At 35.6% G+C, this 25,386-nt stretch overlaps 2 protein-coding genes across 2 annotated transcripts; one reads left to right on the top strand and one right to left on the bottom strand.

The window, feature by feature from the left end:
• The first annotated feature begins 8,433 nt into the window (after positions 1-8,433).
• Positions 8,434-19,084, top strand: LOC110799626 (FKBP12-interacting protein of 37 kDa). The gene is made up of 14 exons (XM_022004907.2): positions 8,434-8,580; positions 8,700-8,742; positions 8,863-8,924; positions 11,395-11,462; positions 11,566-11,602; positions 12,571-12,658; positions 12,758-12,822; positions 12,901-12,978; positions 13,395-13,442; positions 15,820-15,873; positions 16,236-16,397; positions 17,290-17,359; positions 17,625-17,680; positions 18,651-19,084. The coding sequence occupies exons 1-14, from the start codon at positions 8,557-8,559 to the stop codon at positions 18,843-18,845; spliced, it is 1,050 nt and encodes a 349-aa protein (XP_021860599.1). The 5' UTR covers positions 8,434-8,556; the 3' UTR covers positions 18,846-19,084.
• A 143-nt stretch (positions 19,085-19,227) lies between these two features.
• On the bottom strand, positions 19,228-24,693 carry LOC110799625 (uncharacterized). The gene is made up of 10 exons (XM_022004906.2): positions 24,429-24,693; positions 23,871-23,979; positions 23,641-23,764; positions 22,966-23,014; positions 22,744-22,868; positions 22,578-22,667; positions 21,776-22,048; positions 20,486-20,691; positions 19,776-19,976; positions 19,228-19,586 (listed from the first exon to the last, which is right to left on the bottom strand). Exons 1-10 carry the CDS (start codon positions 24,545-24,547, stop codon positions 19,482-19,484), a joined length of 1,401 nt encoding a protein of 466 aa, XP_021860598.1. The 5' UTR covers positions 24,548-24,693; the 3' UTR covers positions 19,228-19,481.
• Between the last annotated feature and the right edge of the window lie 693 nt (positions 24,694-25,386).

Here is a 25,386-nt window from a genome sequence, read left to right as displayed (position 1 = left end):
GACAGACTTAATAGTTTTGGAGTGGTCTGTGATCCCATTTGTTGTTTATGTGGTACTTCCTTGGAAAGTGTTGATAACTTATTTTTCAAATGCCCTTTGTCGGCTGAAATCTGGAACAATCTCTTGCAGTGACTTGGTTTGAGCAGGTACAGTGAAGAGTGGTATTGAGTTGCAGCTGGTTGTTACGCACTTTAACAAAAATAATGCTTTGCACCAGATTTATAGAATGAGTTTGGTCAAGACAATTTTCTTCATATGGATTGAGAGAAATCACAGAAGATTTCAAGATAGGAAGAGAACTGTTACTAGTCTTTATAAAGAAATTCAAAATATATTCTTTAGCAGATGTTTCTACATTAAGAAAGTTTGTGAGCTCTTGTTTAGGGGGGCCTTCCTAGAAGGGTTGCATATCTGAAGCTTTTTCTTTCATACTCTCGCCTTTTGAGTTTTGTTTCTTAGCTTGTTCCTTACTATCTTGGTTAATAAAATCTTTAATTTACCAATAAAATAAAATAACCTATAAAATTGCGGGAAGGGGGATTTCGGTAACCCCACTTTTGGTGTCACCCATATAAATACTAAAATTCCCCCACCCCTAATTAAACCCCCAACGACCATTACAAACCCTAAAAATGTCGTGCCTCTTTCACAGCACACTCTCCCCCCCCTCTCTCTCAACTCCATATCCCTATCTCTTTTCTTCCGATTTCTTCTACTCCCCTCCCCCAAAACCTTATGCTCTACTCTAACTTCTCACAACTAACAACCGGAGCAACGATTTCAACGTTCTACAATGCCGCCAACGCAACCATGGAGTATCCTGCAATTCCAATTCACCCTCCTCAAAATTCAAAGTAATTATCTCTTACTTCTAATTTTCTGGTTTGAATGATTAACATTTTCTTCCACCTCTAGTTTTATTTTCTATTTATTTTGAAAGTGCAACTTGAATACGTGAGAAGTTAGGAAGCTTAACCTTTCTGTCCTGTTGGAGAATTGATTTGATTTTAATAACTATCGATTTTATTTGTATTTTTTTTATTATACATTAGTTGGGATCTCAATTTTTTTATTTAGCCCGAAGACGATAAAAAAACCAAATACTACCAATTAAAAAAATAGAGATAACCGATTCGCTTTTCAAAACTTGTGTTTGTAATTGTTCTTTATGTTTGATTTGGGATGATGAGCCCAAGACTCATAGGCAGTTGTTAGGAGAATGTATGTTTTTCTATATTTGAATGGTTAGGAATAAAGAGATGATGGCCTAGTGCACACAGAGGTACAAAGGCTTGAAATTCAGATGTATATGATGTTGGTATTAATATAATTTGTTTACTTACCATAAAAAGTAACTTTTTTTTCTTCAAATTCTAGTATTAGACTGCATCATATTATGTCACAGAAAATGCCGCCTTATTCTCAAAAGAGTCATTTCATAAACCCCAAATTAGTTACAAATATATAAACTTCTCTTATTATTAATTATGGTATTGATTTTTCGAGTATTTCTTTACCTTTGCAACGTCAGTACCAGGCTTAGCTCCATTCTTGGTTATGTCAAATACAATGGTATCACCCACAGGAACTCGCACACCATTAATTCCTAGGACGAGCAAATAAATTATCAAGAAAAACAATATACAAGTGTGATTTGATTTAGCAGCCATTTTCTTCTTAATTATAAATATTTTTTGTGCCTTTCTTTGTTAAAAGATACGGTTAATATATAGTGAGCCAGGAAAACATAAATTAGGGAAGGCAGTTTATAAAATTTACTAAATACGGAGTATATCACTGGATGTAGAACTCAACTTAACCATAATCTATATTAAGAAATTAGTCTATTGTAATTAACTAGATAAGGTCGCATGCATGCACGACTGTACTAAAATAACTATTTTATTATTTTTCTTAAAAATATTTATCTGAAATATCCCCCCTCTCTACAACTACAACATAATTAGTAAATTTTCAACCATACTCATTTAACTATCTAATAGACTGATATGGATTTTTTTTTATCTTACTACGTATTAAATTTCTTATGTGCTTAATATGCTAATTTGACCAAAATATTTGACATGTGTAATATGTTAATTTGACTAAAATATTGAGTAAATACGTTTGCTATTATTAATATATCGATTTTACTATTATATTACTAAAAAAATGTTGCAAATTTTTATTGCGTCATATAAGGAGAATCCAATGGTTGTAGCGCGCTAGGAACTTGCCTTCAAATTGCAAACGTTTCAATTATTAGCTTAACCATTGGAATGATTTTAATTATTTTGCTTGGAAAAAGTTGTCTAATAGGGATTTAAGTAATAACTAGTTAGTGGCCCGGGCGATGCCCCGAATTTTATTGTTTTTGTTATTTGGTTTTTGTCCGGTTGATGATTGTTTTCATTGCAACCTTTATGTATTTTTCTATTTAATTTGTTGCTTATATTACAGAATATCCTCCAAATATATGAAGGTTTCCAGAATAGTTCCTAAGTCAAATACTTTATTTTTGCAAATCTTACTTGATTGGTACTCCGTATAAAACTTTGTTTTTTCTAATTCACTTATAAACATAAGAAATTTCTTAAAGCATCAATTATTATAAATTTAATAACAAAAGATATAGTATATTTTTAGAAAAACACACCATTGATTAGCTAAAGAAATAGTACAACAATTAACTCTTTTTTTTTACGTATGCTATGATTAATTAAGAAAGATTAAGTAATTTTTTTTATAATAGGTTATTATTCAAATATATATTGGGTATTAAAGTTTTAATACTTATAAGAATGAGTTTTTTCTTTTTTCATTAATTTAGGGTCACATGTTATATCATTGTAGAGATTGTTAGAACTTTACATTATTAATTAGAGGTCGTGGGTTCGAAAATCAATACTAACATTTTTGGTGATAATAAATTTGAGTAATGCATGTGTGCGTGCATGACATGACACATCATTATTTTCACTTGCCAAATCACAGTGACACATGGCAGAAACCAAGGAAGTAAAACTCCATTATGCTCGGCTAATTATTAGAATTAAGAGAAAGAAAATTGCTTCATTTATTTAAGGAGTAAGCATGATAATATATGGTTTTTTAATTAGTAGTTAATTGAATTTAATTAGAACTACAAGTTATAAAACAATTAGATAGAAGAATACATTTCCTTTTGAAAAGATATAAAGTTAAAAGAAGTTGATCAATAACAAAAACGTATTTTTAAAAGATTCACGTAAACTATTATTAGTAGAAAATTAAGGTGTGTTACAACTGTTAGTTACGTTGATCGTCTAGCAAGAGTGCTAAATGTAACGTGTTATATCGTGCAATCGAACTTGCATACTAGGTCTTAGGGATGGGCATGGGTCTAGGACCCGGTCCAGACCCAGTTAGACACGGCCTATTTTTAAGGGTCTGTGTCTAGTTATTTGAGACCCAATGGATCTGGGGCGGATTTGGATCCTTGTGTTTAAAAATGGGTTTGGGTCCAATATTCTCAGACTCAGACCCGGACCCGATCCAGATTCGGCCCATGGACCAGGTCAATTATTAGAAATTAGAAATAGTCTAATTAGATACATGCATACATTAGTATTTTGGCACTAATTTGCGAATTGTGATATTTTATGTATCGAATGTGAATATGTGATGGTAAATGACGGTTAAATTAATGGCGCGAAGAAATTTTCTAAGACAAAAATGTTAAAAATAAAAAAATAACACTAGACTCATTTTTAACCCGAGATCCATTAGACCCATTGGATCTGGGTGTGGGTCTGAATTTTTCAGACCCAATGGATTTGGGGCGGGTCTGGGTCCACCTAAAGAATATGGGTCTAGGTCTCACCAGACCCGACCCAGATCCGGCCCATGCCCACCCCTACTAGGTCTGCTCCTCTTTGGTGCTACATAATTTTGATAGCATTTGTCGTCGTCGTCACTAATCTCACCTTACCATTAGCGCATCTAAAAGGACTCGAGATCCGTAGCGGATCTAGAAATCGTACTAAGTGAGATCACTATTACAAAATTATTGAAAAATTAACTAAATTAGATACTTTTTAATACGAATTAGTCAAAATTTAACTAAAATTATGCTAATTTTTTTAGGTCAAGTGGGGTCAAGTAACCCCACTCCCCATACACTGGATCTGCCACTAGTCGAGATATATGGAAGCTAGAGTATGTCACACAATTTGATTTTAGGGGGATAAAATTTGCAACTTTTCTTGAAGGAGATGCTCATGGAAAGTGGCAAGTAAGATAAGAGATCGGTTATGTAAAAAAAAAAGTAAATTGTGAGAGGAAGGAAAAGCTACGGGAGAAGAAGCGATTATCAAAACAAATGGGAACAGAGGAGTTGTGACTCTTCGCAATTGTTTTTTTTTTTTTTTTTGACAGCAGCTAAAAGAAAACAAACTAAACATCATTAGAAAAAGAAATAAGGGAACGCGCTGCTCCCTTGGCCAAAACATGAGCCGGCTGAATCCTATCCCTATCAACCTTGTTGATGGAGCAGTAATCCAAATCCTATGCTCGTGCCACAATTTCAGCCAATGTCCATTTGACCTGCATATCAACACACCCACCTCCATGGAGCATGTCCACAAGACAATAAGAATCAGTCAAAATCAAAATATGCTTCATGTCGCAGCGAATCGCCCATCTTAACCCTGCAAGGCATGCCTGAGCTTCAGCCTGAATTGCAGATTCCGCATAACCGAAAGTCGCTCCACCTTGTGGGGAACCTGCACCCGTCCCGAAATTGTCCTTGACCCATGCCAATCCCGATAATTTTGTCGATTTATTCCAAGCTCCGTCCACCAAGAGGGTGGTAATAGTGGGATTCCCCCCGTTGTCCGAAAGGGTCGCCCTGAAGAAGCCGGGAGGAAAAAGATGTTGTTCCGGTGGATGCAAATACCTCAGAGCTCCGGAACTATTACTTGTAGTAATATCATGTTGCTCCAAACCTTTAGTGATTAGATCCATTACCATTGAAAGATCCACATTCTCATCTCTGAAAACCTTGTTATTCCTAGCCACCCATATGCTCCATAACGTGGTAATGAAGTATATGGTTCTAGTACTCAAGTGACCATCCTGGCATTGAAAAAGCCGGATATAGGAGAGCATCCATTCCACAAAAGGAATGTCACTGCGCAATTCTGAGTGAATCCCTAAGGACCCACTCCTCCAAGTTTGTTTTGCTATTTCGCAAAAGCGAAATAAGTGTTGGTAATCCTCATCCTCGTTTAAGCATAAGTCACAAGCAGAAGGGATGTTTAAACCCCTCTGATTAAGATTACACTTTGTCGCAAGGCCATTCCTAAGAATTTTCCAAATAAAAAGTTTCCACTTCGGAGCCATACGAAGAGACCATAACAAAGAGAAGGGACTTTCACCGTCGAAACCATTAGAGTGATTCGAATCTTCTCCGAGAATCATCGCATATGCCGTCTTAACCGTAAACTTGCCTCCCTTATGATACTTCCAGTATAGATAATCTTTGGCCTGGTTATACGGCAGCTCCATCCCAACAATTTGTTTAGCGTCGTCGAATTCAAAACACCTGTTGACTTTCCCATGATCCCAGTCTTTCCCCGTCGGCATGATAAAGTGACTCACTCTCCAAGCCCTTGCCTCGCCCATGGTGATAGTAGACTTGAATTCCGGTATTTTCCCATTAACCCAACGGTCCCTGCTAGCCAGGATAGAGTTTCCATCCCCGACTTTCCAATTACAGCCTTTGAGAAGAATATTCCCCGCCCTAGCTAACCCTCTCATCCCCCATGAAAAAACGCCATTGATGATTCTGGTTGGCTTCCCCGTTAGGAGAGGGGAGGAAAATCTCTTGGTATAGACCCTAGCCAGTAAGGACTGAGGGTTATTGTGAATGCGCCAGACACTTTTCATGAGCAAAGCTTTATTCACCACCCCCATTGACCTAATCCCTAGGCCCCCCATCCCTTTAGGAAGGTGAATTATCGACTCTTCGCAATTGTAACTGTTAAACACGAAGTAAAGAACAAGGGTGAATAATTAATGTACGTTATGCGGGGAAAGAAATATAATGTCACGGAATAAAACTCTACATTTTCTCTTAATCTCATGCACAAAAAGGCTAACAATGATGATTCATATTACGGATTTTTCATGAAATACAACTCAATTTTCACGAAATTCACTAAATGCCCCTCAACTTTCAGAAATTCACCAAATGCCCCTCACATTTAATATAATACCCAAACTACCCTTACTAATGACTTTTAGTTCCTTCGTATACTCACTGAGTCGTTTCTTCTGTTTTTAGAAAAAGGGATATCCATTGTCTTGTAGTCTTAGGATGTACAATTAACAATTGGCATATTCAAATTGGACAAATTGATCTCATCAACTTTATAATTACTAATAATTTCTCCCTTTTCAAAGCCAACTCTTGGGAAGTTTGATGTTCACCGAAATCGTCTAAGTTTTCTCTAGTCAATCAATATTTAAATGGCTTTAGCAGTAAAAATAAGATTAAACTTGCTATTTATAGTCCGCTCAACTATCGTTTACTACCCTGTAAATAATATCCTTTCTTAATTTTTTGCAAAACATATCATGTACTCCGATAATTTCGTTTAACAAATAATCTCTTATGTGATAACCAAATGATAATATTAGGATTAAAGTTATGTTGTTCATATGAAATACCAAGTAAGCATAATGTGCATAAATAATATGAATATAATACGGATGCAATTTTTTTAGGGTTCACATAATTGTATTAGGATTACAAAGTGTTCACATAAAATTTCTAACGCGCGAGTCCATAACTCTATTGTAATAAGAAAATTACAAATATATCATTAAATCCAATTATTATTAAGAATATCTGACACGATATTAAATAATGCACGGGCACAAACTAGTTATCTTACTATGAAATTGTAAGGTGTCATTTTATTTGGTGTTTCATAAAACATAGTCTTAGATTGTTAGAGATCAAACTAGTGTGGTACGTGCGATGCTCCGGTTGCTATGTTGAATAATTAAAATTCATGATTCCTTTTCATGTTAAACTCCGCCTGTGAGTGTCGCTTATGCGATATTTACTTGTAAGTGTCATGTATGCGGCATTCACTGCCAGTCTCAATCCCGATTAAAGGAGGAGGGTTGCGGTAGGTTGGTGGCGACCAACGTAAAACTAATAAGTCACATACTATGACATGAATCGACAATGGAACATCGTGGGGGCGTCCCTTCTCAGCGACGCGCTACACCTCTTAAGCCCGGGTTGAATATAATCGTATCAGACCGAATTTCGTGTTCTAATTTACGGGTTCTAAACGATCAGACAAACCCATCTGATTCAAGGATAGAATTCGAGACATGGGACAAGCATATGCTTTTGCTAATAAAAGGGTAAACTCAACATTGTCAAAAGAGACCATATAGCAACTTTGATGCGATCCTTTATAAAGGCCACTGCGATGTCTTTTTGGTGGCTTTCATTTTGGTTGTTTGTGTTCAAACATATTAGTGTATGGATCTGTAGAAAAGGACTGACCATATATAAGCTTCGTAACTCCATTTATATGATGATGTCAATTGATATGAAATCATCGGATGGCCAATAGGGCAATTGGACATAAATCACAATCATGTATATGAGTTAAAATTTCAACCACATAACTAGGATGTAATGTTGGAAGCGTAAATAATAATGTAAGTTCTTGATTTTCATTTCATAGGTCATTATATTCACATATTCTACAATTATGGTTTCCAATTTACTAGACGACAACAATCAAGCTAGTCAAGAACATTTGATAATTGACAAGATTAGGCGGGAAGGTATTTTAAACACCGCGTTATCTCAGGTGCAATAAGCTCATGATTTGGCAAAAGAAGCTTCTCAGATAGAAGGCCGTCCCCTGGAGTTTCCTCTTGAACCGGATTAATTTAGTTTTTGTTCTTTGTTACTAAATTAAATTAAACAAAACTTATGCTAGAATCCCATGAAACAGTGTAAAACAAGTTACGAACCAAGTCTATGTTAGTGTAGATAGATCGACAATACCAAATCTTGATTACCAACCTATTTAAAACTTTAACTAACTAAGCTACTTGTAATTACCATATGCAAAGTCATAGAAAGTATGCAGGAGACTAGAACAAATGAGATTAAACTAATTTGGTTTACAAATTTGCCCATGATAACTCAACTCAATTTGGGTGTAGTATGTGGCTATCTTCCAAAAAAATCAAACTCTTTCGAAACCACTTTAATTTGGGTTATTCATTCTAGCAGGATTTGGCCCATATAAATTCATAAACAAGACTATCCATTAAACCCGGCCCAGAATACTATATCCATCAATCAATCAAATACTTGTAGTAGAAGCGTAAACAAAGACCATATCATACCCCGTGAATACTCCCGCACCGGAACGTCAATTCTAAAACGCCTCTTTTGCTCTCTCTCTCTCCAAAATTCTGCTAAACTTCAAATCTCCCTCTACTTCACTTCTTCCCAAGGTTTTCGCTAGGGTTTTAATGGCTACTTCACATCTCGACGATGTAATTTCTTCACTTTTTTTCTTCAGTTCATTAATTTTTGCTGTTTCTTCTGTTTAATTAGTCGTTTCTTCTTTTTAATTGCTTCAATTTGATGTTTTCTGAATTTAATTTTTGTATAGGATGATGATTTCGGGGGAGATTTCGCCGGTAATCGGCGCCCAGGTAATTCAATTGAAAAAAATATGTTTTTCACTATTTTAATTGGAATGAATTGGTTTAATTGATTCAATGTGAGCATTTTGAATAATTGAAGTAATGTTAATTGCTTTTCTTGAAATTTAGGTGGTAAGAGGAGCTTTGGAGAGATTGACGATGATGAAGATGATATTTTCGGGTCGAAAAAGGTTTTCTACTGTCTTTGACAATAAACTAATTGATTTGCTTTGGGGGGAGATTTTGAGTTGAGCTCAATTTGGTGTTAGGGTGACTAAATTTACGTACATTGCAACCTTTATGCTGCCTAGTTTTGTTTTAAAGGAGAAGGATATGATATAATCATATTTGGTGGTTGTTTGCGAAACATAGAGTATGATTAGGTTTATATTAAATATGTTGGGTTGTGATATGCGAATGATGGAACATTTAAGGTAGCTCATGGGGTATATCGGAATAGGACTTAATGAATGGGTTGGAGATGTGACATCCTTTGTTGATTGAATAGCTTTTGCTCTTGTTTGGGGTGGCGGGGGAGGATCCGAGCGAAGCAGGTACATTCTATCGAACAATATTCTTAATGTTTTTTATAATCAAAACTCGAGTTCTTCCTATTTAAGAGGTCTGTTTAAGAGCTGAAAACTTCTAAGAAGACGTGCCTTCGGATGAAAGATGTTCTGATCCTTTAAACTTGCGGGGGTGGCCATGAATTAGGGTTTCTCCTTTATTTTCTAGTATCCTAGAGTTCACGAGAACTGTTATTTAGGTGCCATTTTCTTTGGAGGTTTTCTGTTGGTAGTGCATTTAGAGGAGGTAGTCTGGTGGTGTTAAAAAAGTAAATCCAGAGACATAATAGATTCCTTCCACAATAAGAAAGAACTGTGTTAAATTGCATAGAAGTGGAGTGATGGAAAACGTCACCCACTTCTTCAGCTCATTTATTTATTTCCAAATATTAAGCGGACTTTGGTTCGACTTTGTTCTTGGTTTTAAAATCTGGAAGAATGAAAAGAGATCCGGAATCCCTCATAACCAGAAAAGTGATGCTCATAATGAAAAAGGAATGAATTTGCCTCCATTTTTTTAACACTATTAATTATGTACCCCTCCTACTCGCCTTCCCCTTCATCTTAACTCAATTCTACATCCCACAATCTCTCTCCTATTAACCCTTGTTCCTTTGATTAGCACATGCACCATCACAACCATACTTGCTCCAACTTCCTCTCATTGCAGTAACTCCGTAAGCGTCATTTATTTTTGGGATAAGTTAGTCGCCACCATTGGATTGAAAATTTTCTGAAAGCCATTAGGCCACCATCAAAGGTCCAGGTATTTCTGTTCATTGTAGAAGGATATGTGATTATCGTGGGTGTGATGTGCAATGGTGATGGTGATGGTGATGGTGATGGTGATGGTGAGTGATGGTACTTTAGGTAAGGTCAACCTTTGCCAGTGCTTTAAGCTAATATCTGGGAGTTGGGTGAGGGAAGGGAGGAGATAGGAGAAAGATGGGTCGAAGGGGTGGTAGGAAATGCGGTAATGTCGTTCTGGTTCTGATTTCAGAAGGGGCCTAGGTTTTAATTATATGCATCCTATTTTTTCACCATTTAATGCATACAACCAATCTGGTTGGCTGGAGTCAAGTTTTGCAATTCCAATGCCTCTGCTTTTTTTAGAGTTGCCTACTACTTTTGAACTCTCTTTTGTGCTTGTAAATCCTTGAGGAAACTCTTTTCCTAATCGGGTAATGATTTTTTTTGTAATTTTTTAAACTCTCCTTGGTGCTTGTAATATCTTGGGCAAACTCTTGAATCAGGTAAAGTGATTTTTTTTGTGATGAAATGTCCAATGCCTACTATAACTTATATATTTTCGTATGGCACTCAAATTTTTTTTCTTTAATGTGAGGTCTTTTGGGTTCTTTGAGCTAGGTCGAAGATGTTCCGCATGTTTAGCATGAAACAGATAGATTAAAGTGGATCAGTGAAGTGTTTGTCCCTTTTGCGATGCACATGGAAAAAAGTGAGGGATGGTATTGAGAGGGCTAAGATTGTTTAAATTAAGATTTTAAAATCTCGTTTTTGACATTTTGATGCAGTTAGAGCCAGGCACTTTTTTTTTTTTTTTTTTAAGATTTGTATTAAGTCCTTGATTTCGTAGGTAAATTTTGATATAGCTTAAGAGCATTATCAATTGTATCTCTTGCTGTCCTCTATGTTATATTGCCTATTGAGGTTGAGGATTTATTGTTTTATTCCGTACCTTCCTTTGTAAGTAGACGAGCCTTAGTTGTACTTCCTTTTTTCTTATTAAAAAAAATCTCCCTTCCCACTAGGCACTTGTAAGTTGTAACTAGCGATGTAAGAAATAATATTTCCCCCCCAAATTTTGTGATTAAATGAATGTTTGATTCCTTTTAGGTCACCCACGAGCATAAAATGTGTGCCCTGTAATGAGCGTAAACTGTAAAGAGTATTATGTCCAAGGTTGTTTTAATTTTTATGATAACGAGTTTCCTAAAACGTTTAACAACTTGTCCAATTGTTCCTTGAGTTTGTTAAGTATATGCCTATATGTCTGGACTGTGAAGGACCCATTTTTATTTTTATGCATTTGATTATCTGATATGATTGTATTATTTCATTTTTTATCACTTAGGCAAACAGTAAACTGGAAGAGACGGCTCCTGGTGTAGCAACAGGAATGATATTATCCCTTCGCGAGAGGTACTTTAACCGTTGTTCGTTTAAGTTCTTTTCATTTTATACAAAGTCTTGGTTGATTTGAATACTTCTATTCCACTTACTCGGTGTACTTTTTTGTCGCCAGTCTTCAGACGTGCAAGGACGAGCTCGCTAAGTATGAAGTATGCATTCTGTTTACTTTTCCGAACTTTCTTTTTTCTTTCTGTTTTCTAGTTTGTCTCTCAAATGTTGACTCTTTACAGTTGTCTACTAGCTATTTGGTATTGTGTATGAGAGTTGAGGGTAGGCAGCCACTAGATGATCTAGTATCACATTTAATGATGTAGGCCATGTTACATAGCATAGACTTGTTTGAGTGGGAAATTTGATATCAGGTATACAGTGTTTTTCAAATGGAATGAAATGGCATGCTGCCCCTTGTCATCCCTCCATCACGTTGCCAGTATGCTTCTCTGTTCAAGGGCGTTTGTATATTTTTGAGGCCAAGATTTAAGTAGTTAGATTATATTTCTTCTGGTATTTTGTGTCTGTAGTTTAATAGAGTATTGGAGTTGTTCTTTTTTTGATAATGATCATAAAAATAAAGTTAAGGTCAGATGACCCAGAGTCATTAACTTCATTGTTAGGCATGGATATACTTTACCGAAAATTTATAGCATCTGTGAAGAGGAATGATTAGGTTCTCTGGACTCTGGTGTTACCTAGGTGATTGTTAAGCGGAAATTCTACTTAAGTATAAATTTAGGTTAAAGTAATACATGAAATAATAATGCCTGTGATTGTATTTATTAAAGATGAGAAATTCATACATAGTATTATGTGTGACTTCAGACAAAATTGGATGGTGTCAAAGTGCATTGCCTAGCAAGGCCGGAGTGTTATTCTCAGAAGTCAATCTCTAAGAACAACGACCTATTGACATGTTTGGTGGAATGATTGTTTAGTAGTGACTAGTGCATTTTACTGCTTACCCGCTATCAGTCTGTCATTGGTTTTAACATCTGCTGAAGGATGACCTTAAAAAAACTTTTAGTTAGTGACTGTAACAGATTATTATCTGCTTAAGTTTTGCTATCTGACTTTTGGCAACTGTTTAAGGAGTACTTAGTTTTGGGTGTTTTTATCTTAGATGGAGCTGGAATCTGCGAAGTCTGAAATTCATAAATGGCATTCTTCATTTCAGAACGAGTCTTTTATACCCCCAGCCACAACTCCAGGTCAGTCTTATGTTTTCTAGTTTGTATTTCATCATCTGTTATCTTGAAGCATTTACTTCTGCTTAATGCCATGAATTTCTTTTGTTATTGTTTCTGTAGAACCTAATTTGGTGGTTAACTATATCCGGACCTTAAAATCCACAGACAAGTCACTAAAAGAGCAGGTTTGTGCTTCTGCTCTCCCCATCTTTCTGATCTTATCAGACGTGGACGTTGTCTAAATTGATTTTTCTTATAACCAGCTAGAAAAAGCAAAGAAGAAAGAAGCTGCGTTTATTGTGACATTTGCCAAGCGAGAGCAAGAAGTAGCAGAGTTAAAGGTGAGCAATTATATTGATATACTCCTTGGTAGGTTAGAAAGGCTATTCTCTCTTTGCTTGTTGAGGTTTGTAAATGGTGATAAAGGTTTTGACTTGCTACCAACTCTATGCTTGCTCTTTTCCTTTAACTTTTAATGATTTAATGCTCCTAAGACTTGGTTTGGCATGATCCAAATTCACTTGTGTGTGTCTTACAAAAGAAACAAATCTGCTGCTGATGCATAATTATATCTGATTGAGAGAAACTATTTCCCATTTTTGTACTCCCCTGAAATTGGTGCGAGTCTACATCTATTACCAAGATTGAGGCGCAAAAGGGTTATTTTATTTTTTATGGCAAACATCTATGAGTTATGGAATTTAATTTATGTGCTTATCAGTTGGTTATTATAATCCCTGCTAACTTCAAATTTCAGGCTGCGATTCGGGAATTGAGAGCTCAACTGAAGCCCCCATCTTTGCAGGTATCAATGAGTTGTGCTTAATATTCCTCTCTCCCTCTCTCTCTAAAATCTTGGATAACATTTCCAGAAAGGAAATATTAGAGGCTGTATTCAGAGTTTCTGTTTATTTAGAGCTCTCTCTTCCATTTGAATTTTCTCAACACTCTAGTATAGGCTGGTAAAAGAATTAAGTGGCTGTTTTTTCTGTAAGGATATTTGTTGAGTCATGGTCCATTGTTGTTACCTTTTCAAAGAAGAGTAGAGGCAGTGGCTAATTGCTTAAATTTTGTTTTGTACCATTGGATTTTGATATGTGATGATGCAGAATTGAGGTGATTGGCTCACACCGATAGTTGTGGTGAATCTTAGCCTGCAGTTAGACTAGGTTGGTTTTTGGAAACCCTTGACCCACTTGTGTGTAACTCCAACGAAAAGCGGTGATTTAACTGAATTACACTTAGGTTGTATTCTTTTTGACGTATTTATAAGAGCATAAATTTCATTCGGATAATGTACAGTTTAGTTAAAAGTTCACTTCTGTTCACATCATAACAGAAGATTCAGAAGTTCAGAACTAAGAAAGCTTAAAGTTGATTGATTTTCAGTGTAGTTTAATGAACACACTTATTTTTCAATTACACCCTAAATTTTCCTATTCAGTAGAGTTGAAGACTAGTATTGGGAATTTTCAGCAGTGGTTTATTTGCTTCAATGTTTACTGTTATTTGATTTTTGGAATGGCTCATTAAAATGTGTGAAGTAAGAAATGGATAGGTTGCTTTGTGTGTTAACCTGTTAAATGTTAATTAAAAAAAAATTACTTTGATACTGTTAGCCTGCTAGGGTAAGACTGCTTATTTAAAAAACCTAGCCACAGAGGGAATCTCTTTGTGGCACTGGGGCAGTGAAAATTCTGATAGGGTTGTTATAATTTTAGTTATAGTTTATGTTGGAGTACAAGAAAAAGTGTTTCATCAATCTATATAAGACATATTTTTTCCTTTTATAAAGTAAGAAGATGTTGGTTTGTCCTGCAAATAAATTTTAGATTAGAATGTCCCTTTTTTAACTCACCTCCTTTTGCCTCCAGCCTTCTCTTGGCAACAAAAAGATAAGTCACGAAAAGGTTGGTACTTATCAAAAGTCCAAAAGTGCTATTTATCACAACTATTCACATTATCTTTCCTCAAAGGCAACATGTAAAATTTATAGTCTACGTTGAAATTGAGGGCTAAAGAATGGTTCTAGATTACGCTTTTGGCAGCTTGTTGTGGTGATCAACTCTTTGAAGCTCAATTCTTAGCTATTAGAGGTTTACCTCCCTTAAAGAATCTAGTTGCATGAGTCTCAGGGAAATGTACAGTAAGCACTGGGACTTATTTTCACTTGACCTTTAATGATTGGTTGAGGAAACAATCTGCTGGCTTGCCATCTAATATAGTTATGGAATTTGGTGGGGTGATTATGTTGTATGGTATACAGCAGAGTCAGCTCATTATCTCTTATATTTTTGTCCTTTGATTCTTTCGTTACGGCTGGAATGTACCTTTGTTTGAATAAGTTGGGTTCAACAAAGTGCATTGGAGATGCTTTGTTAGTTTAGTCGAGGAGGTTGAAGTAACAATGGATCGAAGAAAATGTGAAAGTTAATTCCTTTGGCTATTTGGTGGTATACATGAAAGGAAGAGGAACTTGGTGGATTTTTGTGGTATAAGTTTCATTATTTAGGGTCTTAAATGGTGAAGTCAAGCGCTTTGGCGTTGGACTAGTTATTGTTCCTTATTTCAGATATGTTTTTTATAGAATATAGATTGAGGACTTGAGTTTTTGTTTATTTAACCTTAGGTCAGATTGAAATATTTATCCATGTCTCTCGAGCCTCGTAGACGCTTCTCCAGCTCTAGCAAGAATTGTATGGAGTCGTCTTCGGGTTGTGGGTGTTTGGGGGCATGTAGTTATTTACCATACCTTACTTTTTTTATTAGGGTTGATAGTCATTTGTGGCTTGATTTCTCTTTGATCTAATTCTTTATTACCTATTAAAACAGAAAACAAAAACCACTTTCATAAGTTAAAGTGTTATGTGAAAATTGGACTCTGCTCCTATTTCTTGTACTTTATCTTGCATACTATCATGCTTTCAAAGATAGTTTTTGAGAGTAATAATGCTAACTAGAGGATATACATAGTATTCCATCACCCCACTCCCTCCTCTCTATATTGATAAATTCTGTCAGATATTTTTGATCTTAAGCTTAGTTGACCTTTTCATCACAGAGACACCACAGGGTCTGTTATTTGTCTGATTTAGTGTGATACTAATTTCATCATGATTCCTCTACATGTGGTTCTAGTATTGATACCAGTGCCATAATTTCTGCCTGTGGTTTATTGACAGACAAGGAGGTTATTGTTAGATCCTGCAATACATGAAGAGTTCACGCGCCTGAAGGTTTGTCCTTGTCACCCCTTTCAGCAACAGGAATAATGACATTTTTTATTTTTCTAAAATAATTGTACCCCTACTTGTAAATTATTCTGACTTCTTTCTTCTTTTTCTGTTTTATAAATTGGATTGCTTTTGATTAATAACGATACTTTTTATCACTTAGTCTTGATTGTTAGTCCCACTTTATACTTTTTACCAGTGTTTCTGCGAAAATATTTACTGCTTCATACTTGCTATCCTAAGCTGCATTATTTTTTATGTCTAAGAGTTTGAAAATTGAGCCATTTCATATTCAGGAATTTTCTTGTGACGCTATGGGTTTGATGATGTAGCTTCTTATTTTGAGCTTGTTTCATTCTGATCAGAATCTTGTTGAAGAAAAGGAGAAAAAAGTGAAGGAATTACAGGATAACATTAATGCTGTTAATTTCACACCAAATAGTAAGATGGGGAAGATGCTGATGGCAAAGTGCAAGACCTTGCAGGAGGAAAATGAAGAGATAGGCAATCAAGCTTCTGAAGGAAAGGTATATTATTTTGTTCTTTGCTTAAATATTTTGTTTTTGTCAAAGAGATAGGCAATCAAGCTTCTGAAGGAAGGGAAATGGATGAATTTGGTGGCAAGAAATATGTTAGTGTAAATAGACCCAAGTGAAATGGCATATTGTACAGATAGTTTCTTCGCCCTGTCTTTTATGTGCTATGTGAACCGGATTGGCATGTGCTATGTTCAGGAGAATGAGTGTAGGTTACACCAAATATCATTCATTGTGGACCTGCCTCTTAAAAGTTATTAATTGAAACTTTGATCGCCACTTCTATCAGTTCTATGTGCCAAGACGAAATCGCTGTGGCTTGTGGGTCTTCTCTGAGATTTTTGGTAAAGTTGTTGGCTTGAGCAAAATGGGTTTTTGAAACTAGGCTGTTTATATCATCTATTTAAACCATTTATGGGAGTTTCTTCAGTTATGATGACGTCAATCCAGCGGTTTCACTGTTGTTAAAAGATGTTTTGGTGGAATGGAAAAGAAAGTTATAGAACATTGGGATCTTTTGAGCACGGAGGATGGTTTGTGGCAATCTGGTAGGGCACTCAGAAAGGAAGAAATTTGCTCTCTTTTAGGAGAAGATTGCCCATGTCATGAAATAAAAGTCTCTCTACTTTGAAGCTGTTGTATAGCTGGAGATGGAGTCAAGTATTACATTCCAACTGGCCAATGACTTTTGGATAAATTTACACGATAGCTGAAGGACTAGATAAATGACTCTAATCTTCCTTTTGCTCATGCATGAACCACCTTTCGGTGTCTCTCTACTATATTTTGTTATAACCCCCCCTCCCCCCCCCCCCCCCCCCCCCCCAAATAAACAATAGGTAGGCATTTGATTTTTTTTGTTATATTCTACTTTATTCCACAGATGCATGAATTGTCGTTGAAACTTGCTCTGCAAAAGTCTCGGAACGCCGAGCTCAGGAATCAGTTTGAAGGTCAGTGATTCAGTTGGTCCTCAAGTATTTTGTTACATTCAGAATGATAGGCTCACTTTTACTATTTTTGTTCAATTTGCCTGCTTTTATTTTCCGGTTGTGACATTGTTTTATTTTTTTTGGGTTAAAAGTTGGTCTCTTAGAATGTCGATCTTCGTGTCCTTTGACTGCTAGGACGGCAAATCACTTAGTCTGGCTGCATGAGTTATTAATTGTTATTTTCTGGCAGCGTTCTGATGACATGCTTATTTGTTGAATTTGGCAGGACTTTGTAAGAATGTAGAGGTGCTGACAACTGATGTTGATAGATCAAATGAGATGGTAATTTCTCCTTCATTTGCCTTTTTCCGGTTTTAAAGCTTCTGATATACTTGAGGACTGTCTCAAATGTTTCCACCATAAATTTGGATGGGTTATCTATTGTGTACAACTACAGCAATGCTTGGTTGGTATATTACCAGTGTCTAAGTTGGTTCTTTCGTGGGGGTAAATAAGGCTAGGTTTTGGGTGGGTTGTTACTGAATTGCTGATGCCATTTCATAAGAATGTGTGGATCATAATATCTTTTTTTCTTTTGTTTTCTCGTTTAAATTTTGTTAAACACTAGAACTTCTGTTGAATTCTGAAAACGATAGTGAGATAAGAATGCTATCATTGGACTGTTCAACAGTCAGAGACTTAACTGGGTATGATACCATATAGATGAGGATTATGGTTTCTGATGAAGTTCGTCGATCAGTTCTAATGTCATTTTAATCTAAACCCTCAAAGTTCTACCTGGAAGTAGATAGCAAATCAAGTACTTCCGAAGTAGATTTTAACCTCAAAAAAATGAAATTAATCATGCACTTGGCTCTTCTTTCTGCCGTCCCCCGTGAATCATCATGCACTTGGCCCTTCTTCCTACCATCCCACATCCGTGTCTCCCTTTTGGAAATGATTTCAAAAAACAAAAACCTTGTTTTGAAAGGTTCTAATACTTCAAAACCACCACTTTTTCTTCAATTCATGGGAAACTCATGTGATACATTTAGATGAAAAATCATGTTTGAGCAATTATACTCTGTCTCCCTCCATCATTTGGAAATTTGATCTTTGATGGAGATTAGTAATTATTTGGAATTATTTTTTGTCATGATAATCGGTAATCTTGGGAGATGCGGAACAAATATGTTTGTCTCGCACACACTATCTGATTTGGTTGAATCTGATTGCAATCAAAATTTCCAAAAGCATTATTCTGCAAATTATTTATGTAGATCTTAAACGTGAGAGCCATCCGACTTTGCAGGTTGTCATCTTACAAGAGAAGTTAGAAGAGCGGGATTCTGAGATAAAGAGATTGAAGCTTGAGTTGCAGCAAAGAAACATAACCGAGGAAATGAACGATTCAGCTCCAATGGTTACAGATGAACCACAGTCAACAACTGAAGCTGTGGATGTACCACAAATTAAGCTTGAGTGCAATACTGAAGGCGAATTTTGAAGAGTCATTTGCTTTTTCTATATCATGTGTCCCTTGTACATTATTATCATCTCTGGTTCTTGTAGACATCACTAGAAATTTGCTGAGAAATATTCTCTTTTGAAATGAAAGTGAAGTCTGTTTAGCTCCACTTTGATGTATGTTGTATATTAACTATTAAGCATGTTTCTTTATGGGAGAAGGAAATTCCTTTCCCCCTATAGGTAATGTGTTTTAAATTTACAAGTTTGATGCTAAAATGTTGATACAACTGATGAATATATTGCTTGTGTTTAGAAGTATTGTATTATGAACATAAACTAGAGCTTGACACCCACAGTTTTTTACTGTTATTTCCCAATTTCCACAAACCCATTTTTTCTAGATAAAGAAGAATATGATGTAAATAAAACTGCAACCTCTTTTCTAGATAAACTGATTCCGCACATTTCCTAGGTATACAAAATACATGGTCCATTTTTTGTCATCTAGGCTCCTGTTTGGTTTGGTTTGGTGTAAAACGTTTTCAGTGCAAAATAATTTTCCATTTCCCTTTACAAACCAAACAACGTAAAATGATTGAAAATGGGAAAATTAATTTTCCATGAAAATGTTTTACACTATACCGAACGGAGCCCGAGTGTTAATGTAAGTAATTTAATTCCTTCGTCTGGAATTCCATCCCAATCCAGCAGTACCTTTATTTCCAATGCCTTGCAAAGGTTCTTTCAGCCCGTGTTGAGTTTTGCCAAGTCCTTCGCCCTGTACACAAGATCACAGATTTACCCCATAATCATGAAACAAACTGCCCACAATAAAATCATTGAACTACCAAAATGAAAGCATGAAACAAACTAATGCAGAGTAACATTTTGTAGGATTTCTCTGTAGTTGGATGGAGTAACTAGTTAACTACCAAAATGCATTATCCTTATCAGAACAAGAACAAACCTGTTTCCAGCCCATGTTCTTGAGAATTTTCTGGGCATAACTACCAGCTCCAAGGGACATTTCCAAGGCTTCAGCAGCAGCTTCTTCAGTTGAAGGTGGACTGGCATCATCAGCTGACCTTTTTTGTCCAGGGGCTTCACCAAAACTGCCGTGCAGCTCTCTTCTTTCAGCAGCTCTATCTCTATATACATTGGTTTTATGCTGGTGGGGGAAATATAATGTTCAGAAGAGATAATTAGTTCTTGAGATTAATGCATTTTGGGGGAAAGAAAATGCTTCAGAGATGAAACAAAATGTGCAACAAATCGATAATACAGTTGGAAAATGACATTCGGCAAGTAGTGTATGGTTCACATAGATACAATACGAGGAGTGTATTTGCAAAAACGATGAACATTTAGTCAATCAACTATTTAATCACCTCTCTCTCGACAGGAACACTTGTCAAAATTTACGCTGGTGATTCGTCTACAATAATTACCCCCCCCCCCCCCCCAAAAAAAAAAAAAAAACCAAGTCTAGACCATCAGCAATATGGACCAAATTTAGACCTATATTCCCAACTAAAAAGATTGTATTTGGTATGGATTACTTTGGAAAACCATATTCCCTATAAATCAATAATTATTCTGCTGTTTGTCTTGTCAATACAATAAATCATACTCCGCAAAAGATACAAATCGTTGGTGCAAGACATGACAGAAACATACCTTCTCATAATCAGAGGGGTTATCATGGCCTAAATTTGTACATTGCTGGGAGAAAACTTGAAGCGTAGTTTTGGATTCACATTTTTCATTAATCGCATCAGTTGATAACTCAGGAAAACCCCAATCCCTGGTTGGATTTGAAGCATCAAAATCAGACAAGGTGGCTATATATTTTGCACTAGGGGTCCGCAGCTTGTACACTTGCCCTGCATAAAGACTCCTTTTAGTATGAAAGTTACAGCTACATGTTAAGCTAAAAAGAAAGGAAAAAGAAGAGAGATGAAAAGGAATGAAGATAACTTATTACTTCACTTGGTTAAAAAAAAAACAAATTCCAGAAAAGAAATTCTTCAGATACTAATCATTATCATTATCATTACCCCATTGCCTCAAAGAGGCTCCCGCAAGAAGCAGGGTAGGGGGGGGGGGGGGTCGGGTGTACGCAACCTTACCCCTGCAATGGCAGAGAGGTTGTTTCCAATTGACCCAAAAGCGATAACGGGACGACCATCTTCTACTTCATGAAAAGGAAGCGAAGAGGTTTTAAGAGCCATTTTGATTTAGTCCATTACATCCCACAGCCAAAAGAACAAATGAATCTTTGGCTCCATCGGAAGAGGTTTTAAGATACTAATCACATAATAATTTTCCTTATGAAGTACGGAGTATTCATTATCCATCTCATCCTATTTCAAAGGGCATACAAATAGAATTTAAACTCGCATGAGTTTATTGGTACCTGGAGACCAATATAGACAACCTAAATGTTTAAGTTAAAGATTTAGCCAACGCTATTTACCATATCCAAGACTCCTAGGTAATTGCTCTATATTTGTTATGTCAACATCAAACCTTGGCAAAATTAATGAGCCTGTAAGCTATACTGATGTTATGTAGCAGGTATGGAGTATACAAATTGAAGGCAGTACTCCTGATTACGATCAAAATACTAAATGAATTCTCACATGTGAATATGAAAAAAGAAAGACCATAGGATGTCCAAATTTGAAAGCATGTGTTGTTTCACGGAAATCTGTTTTCAGCTAGTGTGAAAGTTCTAAAATCCCCCCCTTCTCCAGCAAGCCAATCATGTCAAAGAGCGTGTATGTATCGCAGTTTGAACACCAAGAACATCTTTCATCAGCATAAACATAATGACATCACATTGTTTATTTGCAAGCATGTGGAGATGGTTTCCATAGGACAAGAGAGAATGGCGACGGAGGAAGAATATAATAGTAAATATAGCATATTTTTAAATTCCTAAAAAAAAAGAGGTTGACAGCAAACCTGATCTAACCTGCACCAAATCAAGATGGACCTTGCATATTGGAGCTGTTCTCAAACGGCGACCATGAGAAGGCACAGAAGGATGAAGCTTGGAGGAAGGTTGCACTAACCTGCCAACTATCCTGGCCACTGGAGAGCTTCTTTCTTTATGGATCTCTCTTACCATTGACCAGTCCCACATATCTGTAATGTGGATTCCTGTCCCCAACTCATTCTCCTGTTGGACAACTTGACCATATTGAGCTCGCCAATTTTCTTCTTCCCATGAAGCATCTGTAGAAGATTGTCATAAGATTAGGAAAAAAAAGACAAACTAGCTAATTTAGTTATAAAGGCACGTCATTCCAAGCCAACCAAAGAAATTAATCAAACTAGCTAATTTAGTTATAAAGGCTCTGTTCGGTTTGACTTATTTCAGACAAAATAAGTTCAGATTAGTTTAGATAAGTTAAGTTCGGATAATATGAGTTGATAAGTTTATTTCACATAAAATAAGTTTTTTTCAGATAAAGTAAGTTCAGATAAGTTCAGTTAAGTTGAAACAAAATAAGTCCAATAGAACGGAGCCTGAGTCGTAGAAGAAGGTTCCTATAGGGATCTGACTCATCAATTTCCTTAAATCAAAGCAAATTGAAGAGTCTTCTGTAGAGAAGCTTGCTATAACTACTAAACTTAAATTGTAGCATAAACATGCTTTAAGTTAAGAAAAATAGACCATATGGGAAAATGAAAAAAAGATAAAAAATATCCGATTGTTTGTGAATAACAAGGGTATATAAATAAATGTTATCGGGTTAAAGACCTTCATGGAAGACACTGGCACTTGAATCAGTTGCAGTGTGCTGGTCCAAACTTAACTCGGCATCTCCCTGCTCATAGAGTTTGCTGTTTCCTAGAATAAACAGAAACCATCAGAGACACAAGTTCTTTATGTTTAATACGCACTAAAACATAAGTATATAACTGACCATCAGCTGTCAACATAAAACCATCTTCATCATCTGTTTCCTTAGGAAGCTGCTGGTTTTCAGCAGCTTCAGATGTGGTATTTGGATAGCCCGACAGATAAAGTTCTATTAATGTATCTTCTAACCTTTAAGGAAGGAAAAAGAAACAAAATGTTAACAGTTTGGAAATAAGAGTACTGAATAAGCTGCAATGATAAGGTTTACCTCAAAGTAGCTGCCTACCATTCTGATGGTGGAGGATTTTCAGACAACGCATTGCTAGTGCACTCTCCTGTCAGAGATTCAAGCGAAAAACTGCTTCAGAAAAAACTTGTGTTCAAACGAATCACATCAACATCGGAGTGAGCTCAAAAGTTTTGACTTAGGCTCCGTTTGATTGGGTGTAAAACATTTTCAGTGTAAAATGATTTTCATGAAAAACAATTTACAATGGAAAACACAATTGCAAATTTAGTTTTATGTTGTTTGGTTCCATGTAAGAAAAATGATGAAACAGAAAGGGAAAGTAAGCCGGTAGTGAGAGGAGTTTACAAGAGAGATAAGGAAAGGGAAGGAAAACCATTTTCCATTCATTTTGGAGGGGAAATGGTTTACCATCATTGGGAGAGCAATTTTACTCCTAGGGAAAATGGTTTTACACTCCTTTGCAAACCAAAGGATGTAAAATTGAAAATAGAGGGAAAAAAAATTCCTGAAATTTTTTTTACGCCCTACCAAACGGAGCCTTAATGTTGTAATACAATCATCAAATGAAATTCAGTGCACCAAAAAATAAGCAGACTGCTGCCAAGGCGGAACGGAAATAAGTTACAAACTTACAACTCCTTAATTTTGTACAAGCATTGGAAAAACTGGCAACAGGGGCAGGAGTGAGGAAGAACAGGGATTTAATTGTACCTATTTGGTGAGCTACACCATCAATTTCTTGATTATTTTGATCATATTCTTCCTTAGATACGGCTTGCAGAAGAGATTCATCGATATCACATTCACCTCCGCCTTCAGTTACTGATTGATAATCCTACAATTACAGTATATAGCAAAAAGATATAATGATATCATCCAGCTCCAACAACAGAAAAGAACACAAGTATTAAAAGCAGTCACCCAAAATATGATATTAATACCTTATTATAGGAATCATAGAGTTTGTAGTTTCCATCCTCAAATTTGTAGTAAAATCCATCACTAGTACTGTAATACCATCCTTCATTTGGGTTATGGTAAAACCCACTTCTGCAGCAGAATGAAATGCAAACTAATCAAACCCTAATTATTTAACCAACAAAGACTGTGGACACTTAAATTTATCCCCAAAACTAAGTGACTTATCAAACCCTAGTTTATCTGTTACTTATTTAATCAACAAAGATTATGAAATACTTAATTCATCCCCAAAACTAAGTGAATAATCAAACCCTAGTTTGTCTATTAATTATTTAACGAACAAAGATTATGAGTACTCGAATTCATCCCCAAAACCAAGTAAAATCGCCATTAATTAGCAAAAGGGTAATCGTACTTTACTTCCATCAATCAAAATTCTTCCATTTGTTCTTCAATTTGGCATCAATTCGAAAATTAAAAGAAAGGAGTGACCGATTGTAAGTTTATTAGTAATATAAACTACAAAAAAATAAAAAAATAAATCAAAAAACTGAAAATGTTGAAAGAGGAAGATAAACCTGGCATGAAAATAAAGCTGTGAATTGTCGTCCCAAACAAAAGAATCTTCTTGATTGTGTGAATGTTCAGGTTGATTACAAAGCTCAACTTCTTCATCAATTGTGTCAGCACCTTCCATTGATTATAATTTCTAAGGGTTGTTTTTCAGATATTTAACGTTGTTCTAACTTCGAATTTGTCAAGGGCGACAAACAGTTTGGTCTTTTCGCCCAAAAAAACATTTTTGGAAATTTCTCTAGTTTTCATTTTTAGTAAATTACTGTTAGCTCCATTTTGGATTATGAAATCAGACGGTGTCGAGATATTTATTACATTATACTAGAAATGACACGCGTCACTTTCTGATGCAATTTTTTTTCTGCCAAATTTTTTTTAACTTTAAAATAAATAAATTATATTACTTAAAAAAAAGAAAAAGGAAACTAAGATAAAAATGAAATAAAATCAAATTCAATAACCATAAATATAACCACATACTATATTATTGGAGGAAAGATGAATCAACATCTTTATTTCCTTTACAATTTGATTTTACATATGTATTATTCTAAGTTTTTAGTTTGATAACAAATTTAAATAATATTGATGAACATCTAACATTAATCTATTGTTAATAATAATACATGGTGAGTACGGATGTGAATTAAAATAATAAGACATGGTAAGTAGACTAATATTAGAAGTTCATTTATCAAAATTATATTCAATTCAAACTATTTGACTAACTTATTTATGCTCGGCTCTTTTTTGGATTATCTATTTTCAAAAATAGTTATCGGGCCACTATTTTAGGATAAAAATAGTTCTCGGGTCACTCTTTAATGATAAATGGGCGTTGCACGGGGTCTAAGCTAGTATGAGTTTATTTTCTTTAACTAAATTAGTATTTGTGTTCGTGTTTAGTAACGCGTCAAACTAGTTCATGATGGTAAAATGACAAGTGCCAATTTGTGTACT

The sequence above is a fragment of the Spinacia oleracea genome, chromosome 5, assembly GCF_020520425.1.
Source record: "Spinacia oleracea cultivar Varoflay chromosome 5, BTI_SOV_V1, whole genome shotgun sequence".
NCBI lineage: Eukaryota > Viridiplantae > Streptophyta > Magnoliopsida > Caryophyllales > Amaranthaceae > Spinacia > Spinacia oleracea.
This window is presented reverse-complemented; position numbering and strand designations above follow the sequence as displayed.